General features: G+C 40.9%; 1 protein-coding gene across 1 annotated transcript; it reads left to right on the top strand.

The window, feature by feature from the left end:
• The first annotated feature begins 5,109 nt into the window (after nt 1-5,109).
• LOC138872026 (uncharacterized) lies at nt 5,110-5,586 on the top strand. The gene is made up of 2 exons (XM_070149972.1): nt 5,110-5,233; nt 5,339-5,586. The coding sequence occupies exons 1-2, from the start codon at nt 5,110-5,112 to the stop codon at nt 5,584-5,586; spliced, it is 372 nt and encodes a 123-aa protein (XP_070006073.1).
• Nucleotides 5,587-6,580: the final 994 nt, after the last annotated feature.

The raw sequence follows: 6,580 nt of genomic DNA, 5'->3' as shown, positions 1-6,580 counted from the left end.
CCCAGATGTTACAGGTAGTATATTCTCTATCCCTGTTTACATTACTGCTCGTAATTATATTTTCCTGCCTTACGTACTCAGTACTTTATTCGTACTGATGTCCTTTTTATTTGTGGACGCTGTATGACGTGCTGTAGGTACTGATAGATGAGTAGACGCAGCTCCCCCACCACAGTAGGCTGCCCAGTTCAGCAGTTATTGGCAAGATCCCTTCTCCGGACTTGCCGTGATCTTGGTATGCATTTTTGTTATAGATATTATAGGTATATCGGGGCCCTGTTATGGCAATGTTACAGAACTTATGTTCCTTTAGAGGCTCATAGATAGGTGTCGACTCATGTATAGTTGGGTATGCCTTGTCGGCTGATTTTTGTCGTATAGTCTTTCATGGCGTGGTAGCTCGTACCTTATATATAGTTTCTTGATTGTCTGGTCATCCCATGTTATGTATGTTCATGCCATCATCTTTCATTGTTGGTTTTCCATGATCCATGTCTACTATTTATATTGATCTTGTCGGCCCTAAAATATAATAAAGAAGGTTAGATAAAATATACGTTGGTGCTCGTCAAGTATGACCGGGTGCTAGCCATGGTCTTCCAGTTTGGGTCATGACAAACTTGGTATCAGAGAAAGTTTGTCCAAGGGATTCTCTATGAGCCATGTCTAGTAAAGTCTTGATTATAGATGTGTAGAGCGCCACATTTATAATCAGGAGGATACATGATATCTAGGGTTGTTACCTTCTTCCTGAATGTAGATCGTGCGTAGAGTTGATTCGTAAGTGTTCGTCTCTAATATTCACCTTGTTTTCTTTCAGTGATGCCTTCGACTAGGAAGCAAACGATTAGTATATGGTTTGATACAACCACGGGAAAGGGTACCAGTCAGGTGCCTCAAGTCAGAGCAGGCCAAAATGAGGCTCAGAGTGAGATGCCGCCTCATACCTCATCTACTCTGTCTCCTCAAGAGGATATTAGGAGGCACCCAGCTCCACCAGTTCTGTCGTCTGGCACTACAGACTAGAATATGTGGAGTGCAGTGCGGTTGTTGACTAGCTTGGTAGCTGCTCAGGCTTAGAGGCAAAATACCAGTGTTGTTGATAAATCGGCTAGTACATGAGTTTGTGATTTTATTAATCTAGACTCTCCAGTGTTTACTGGATCAGACCCTAAGGAGGACCCGCAGACTTTTATTGATCAGGTTTATCATACACTACGGGTTATGCATGCTAGTAATACAGAGGCAGTAGAGTTGGCTTCTTATCGGCTACGGGATTTAGCAATTTTCTGATATGATAGTTGTGAGAGATCTAGGGGTCCGAACGCTCCTCCATCTATGTGGAATGAATTTTTTGAGGCCTTTCTTCGTCACTACTTGCTAGTTGAGATACGACGAGCTACAACTGATAAGTTCTTGAACCTTCGACAAGGTAATATGAGTGTGCGAGAGTATAGTATGCAGTTTGATTCTTTAGCAAGGTATGCTCCCTTATGGTGGCCGAGATGAGTGATAGGGTGCATTTGTTCGTGAATGGGTTGGGACTACATCTGATAAATGAGTGCACGATAGCCTCATTGGTGGAGGGCATGGATATTTCCCGTATTCAGGCTTATTCCCAGACCCTAGAGGATCGTAAGCACCAACAGAGGGCAGATAGGGACCAAGATAGGGGCCAGCATAAGAGGGCGAGATTTGCAGGGTATTTTGATGACTTCAGAGGCAGCGTCAGACCCCAGTCTTTGAGGAGTTCAGTGCCACCTATAGCTAGTACTCATCCACAGTTTCAGAGGCCTCGATATGATCGATTTACCTATTTTGGTCCAGGTCAGAGTTTGCGGGCATCAGGCTCGCAACATCACAGGGATACTAGTCAGACGAGACCCCCAACACCATGGTTGTGATCAGTGCGGCAAGGCCTATTTTGGACAATATTGTCGAGGTTCTGATGCGTGCTATTCTTGCGGACAGCCTGGCCATATGATGAGGGATTGTCCTAACATAGGAGGTTATGGTATGGCTCAGCCGACTGGATCAATGTATGGTTCTTCCTCATCAGTTCGACCTCCAGCACGGGGTTTTCATCAGTCGATTGGTCGTGGTAGAGGTAGAGGTGCAGTGCCGAGTTTGAGTTGTGCTCAAAATCGAACCTATGCTTTAATAGGTTGACAGGATCTCGAGTCATCTCCAGATGTTGTTACAGGTATATTGTCTATGTTTTCTTATGATGTATATGCGCTAATTGATCCGGGATCTACATTATCATATGTTACACCCTTTGTGGCTAATAAGTTTGGCATTGAACCTCAATTGATAAGTAAATCACTTGTGGTATCTACTCCGATTGAAGATTCTATGATTGCTAGAAGGGTATATAGAGGTTGCACAGTGATGATTTATAGTCATCAAACCTCGACAAATTTATTTGAGTTAGAAATGGTTGATTTCGATGTGATAATGGGAATGGACTGGTGGCCTCATGCTATGCAAATGTTGATTGTCGTACAAAGATAGTTAGGTTTCAGTTTCTTGGTGAACCCGTCATTGAATGGAAAGGGAACATTTCTACACCTAAAGGTAGGTTTATTTCTTATTTTAAGGCAAGGAAAATGATATCAAAAGGTTACATTTATCATCTCCTTCGAGTTAGGGAAGCGGAGGGAAGCCGCCTACTCTACAATCAATCCCTATGGTCAATGCATTTCCAGATGTTTTCATAGATGAACTCCCAGGCCTTCCTCCTAAAAGGGAGATTGAGTTTAGCATTGATGTGTTGCCTGACACTTAACTAATCTCTATCCCTCCATACAGAATGGCCCCGATAGAGTTACGAGAGTTGAAGGCGCAGTTGAAGGACTTGCTAGATAAGGGATTAATTAGGCCTAGCACTTCACCTTGGGGTGCACCAGTTTTGTTCGTGCGGAAGAAAGACGGGTCGTTAAGGATGTGTATCGATTATCGACAGTTGAATAAGTTTACTATAAAGAACAAGTATCAACTTCCAAGGATTGACGACCTTTTTGACCAACTCTAGAGTGCCAAGTATTTCTCCAAGATTGACTTACGTTCAGGGTATCATCAGGTGAGGGTTAAGGAGAAGGATATTCCAAAGATGGCCTTCTAGACAAGATATAGGCACTTTGAGTTCTTGGTGATGTCATTTGGGCTAACAAATGCCCCAACAGCTTTTATGGATCTCATGAATACTGTATTCAGGTCCTATCTTGATGTGTTTGTGATTGTATTCATTGATGACATTCTGGTGTATTCTCTTTAGGAGGCAGAACATGTGAGCCACTTGTGGATAGTATTACAGACACTTCAGGACCATAAGTTATATGCTAAGCTCTCCAAATGTGAATTCTGGCTGAACTCAGTAGCATTCCTTGGCCATGTGATATCTCAAGAGGGTATTAGTATCGACACTCAGAAGATCGATGCTGTAAAGAATTGGCCGAGACCTACAACACCATCAGAAGTTCGTAGCTTCCTAGGGCTAGCAGGATATTATAGGCAATTTGTAGAAGGGTTTTCCTCTATATCAGCACCATTGACTAAGTTAACACAGAAAGCTACCAAGTTCCAGTGGTATGACACTTGTGAACGTAGTTTTCAGGATCTGAAGAATCGATTGACATCCACACCAGTGCTCACTCACCCTGAAAGAACAGAAGGTTATATGGTATATTGTGATGCCTCAGGTATAGGTTTGGGGTGTGTATTGATGCAGCATAGGAAGGTGATTGCTTATGCATCAAAATAATTGAAGAAGCATGAAAAGAATTATCCAACCCATAATTTGGAATTGGCTACAGTAATATATGCTTTGAAGATATGGCAACACTACTTATACGGCGTCCATGTTGACATCTATACAGATTACAAGAGTTTACAAGATATCTTCAAGTAGAAGGAGTTGAATTTGAGGCAGTGTAGGTGGCTTGAATTACTGAAAGACTATGACGTCGAGATATTGTATCATCCCGGTAAAGCCAATGTTGTGGCAGACGCTCTTAGCCGTAAGTCAATGAGAAGCTTAGTACATATTGAGGCAGGTAGACGGGGGGTGACTAAAGAGCTTCATCAGCTAACCAATATAAGAATCAGATTGTTAGACTCTGATGACAGAGGTGTTACTGTATAGAATACATCAGAATCATCTTTGGTACCAAGGTAAAAGCACGGCAATATGAAGATCCTATCTTAGTACAATTGAGAGAGAGCATTCAGCAGTGTAAAATTATAGCTTTTGAGATCAAAGGAGATGGGGCACTGAGATACCAGGGCCGATTATGTGTGCCTAATGTGGCAGGGTTGCGAGAGAAGATTATGAATGAGATTCATCAATCTCGATATTCCATCCTTACCAGCTCGACAAAGATGTTTCATGATGTCAAGGAACAGTATTGGTGGGATACCATGAAGAAGTCTATTGCATAATTTGTAGCCCAGTGTCCTAATTGTCAATAAATAAAGATAGAACATCAGAAACCTGATGGATTGCTTCAAAATATAGAGATTCCGACCTGGAAATGGGAGGTGATTAATATGGACTTCATTATTGGATTACCTCGCTCTTATCATAAGTTTGACTCCATCTGGGTGATAGTTGATCGACTTACAAAATGTGCCCATTTTCTGTCAGTTAAGACAACTTACACGGTGGAAGATTATGCGAAGTTGTATATCAAGGAGATTGTTAGGCTTCATGGTGTTCCAGTATCTATTATATCATACTGAGGAGCTCAATTTACAGCTAACTTTTGGAGGTCTTTTTAGAAGGGTTTAGGCGTACAAGTGAATCTCAACACTGCATTTCATCCGCAAACTGACGGACAGGCTGAACGTACCATTTGGACACTTGAAGATATGCTACGAGCATATGTTCTAGATTTCAAGGGTAATTGGGATGACCATCTTCCACTCATAAAATTTTCCTACAATAATAGCTACCATTCTAGTATTAAAATGGCCCCATACGAGGCACTATTTGGGAGGAGATGTAGATCACCAGTTGGATGGTTCAAAGTCGGTGAAACAGAATTATATGGGCCAGATTTGATTCACCAAGCCATTGAGAAGGTGAGAGTGATACATGAGCGATTGAGGATGGCACAAAGTAGGCAAAAGTCTTATTCCAATGTCCGAAGTCGCAATCTGGAGTTTGAGGTTAGTGATTGGGTTTTCCTGAGGATCTCACCAATAAAGGGTGTTATGCATCTTAGGAAGAAAGGTAAGCTGATTCTAAGGTATATCAGGCCATATAAAATTCTTTAACGAATTGGATAGGTTGCATATGAGTTAGAATTGCCATCCGAATTGGAATTTGTCCATCCAGTATTCCATGTATCCATGTTGAGGAAATGTATTGGAGACCCTTCTCAAGTCGTCCCTATCAAAGATGTACAAGTTACAAAGGATCTATCATATAAAGAAGTGATAGTGGCTATATTAGATCGACAAGTCCTCAAGCTGAGAACAAAAGATGTAGCTTCCGTCAAAGTATTGTGGAGGAACAAGAATATGGAAGAAATGACATGGGAAGTAGAAGAGGAGATGAAGTCTAAATACCCTTACCTATTTTAGAAGGAAGATAACGAGGATGCTAGGGGAACGCAGGACGCATTAGAAGGTGAAATAGCTCTATGAGGTAAGCAGTAGCTTGAGAATACTCTTCCTTAATACAAAATGGTGATATGTAGATAATGTACATTTCCATTATACTTTATATAACCTTGTGAGGCCATACGTTGGGCTTCACTACTTGCAATATTTTCTAGTTACCATTTTATAGGGGAATATTGACCGAAAATTTCCATTGGAATCCACGATGATTTGGACTCCCCATAAACCTTTACATTCGAGGATGAATGTTCCTAAGGGGGGAGGGTGTTACAACCCATATTCACGTACGTTAGTTCATGCCATAAGGTAGTCAACGTAAATCCATAAAGAGATTATACTTAAGATGATAAGAAGTTAATCCTATTGGTCTTAAATGATACATAGTGTATAAGGGTGGTTAACAAGTATTAGAAGTTAAACGAATCAAGGATGTTGTCAGCCTTATTTTTGGGTAAACCTAGAGTTGCTTAATACACTCAAGAGATCATGTTTTAAGGTATTTGAATCATATAATATCCGTATCATAAGTCTTGAAGTCAAACGAGTTATGAAACAAAAGTTGACAAAAGTTGTCGCAACTTAGGTTCATAATTTTACTTAAACATTAGGTCAAATGTTACTACGCTTTTCTCCCAATTTACTTGGTATTACGGGGTGATATACCTATAAAATTGAAAATCTATGAGTCTAGTTTTCAACTCATTAAACCGTTTGTCAATACAATCTTGTAGTAGAGAGATATTCGCATTTTCAGGAGACTGAGCCAAGCACCTCTCTATGGGGCCCACTTAGGCAGTTTAAGACATTTGGATATATATATGATGCCTCCAACCCTTTTTAAGTCATTTTATTTCAATACAATCAGACTTTAAAACCCTAGAAACACCCTCTCAAGGTTCTCTCAAGATTCAAGGCCCAAACAAAGGGCAAACAACACAAATCAAGTGTCGGGGAT

The sequence above is a fragment of the Nicotiana sylvestris genome, chromosome 6 (genome assembly GCF_000393655.2).
Source record: "Nicotiana sylvestris chromosome 6, ASM39365v2, whole genome shotgun sequence".
Lineage (NCBI taxonomy): Eukaryota > Viridiplantae > Streptophyta > Magnoliopsida > Solanales > Solanaceae > Nicotiana > Nicotiana sylvestris.
The sequence above is the reverse complement of the archived record's forward strand: the minus strand, read 5'-3'. Positions and strand labels throughout refer to the sequence as shown.

Coding starts and splice junctions, on each gene's coding strand:
- LOC138872026 (XM_070149972.1), top strand. CDS start 5,110: ATGGCACAAAGTAGGCAAAAGTCTTATTCCAATGTCCGAAGTCGCAAT. Junction 5,234..5,338: donor TATGCATCTTAGGAAGAAAG/GTAAGCTGATTC, acceptor TTGTCCATCCAG/TATTCCATGTATCCATGTTG.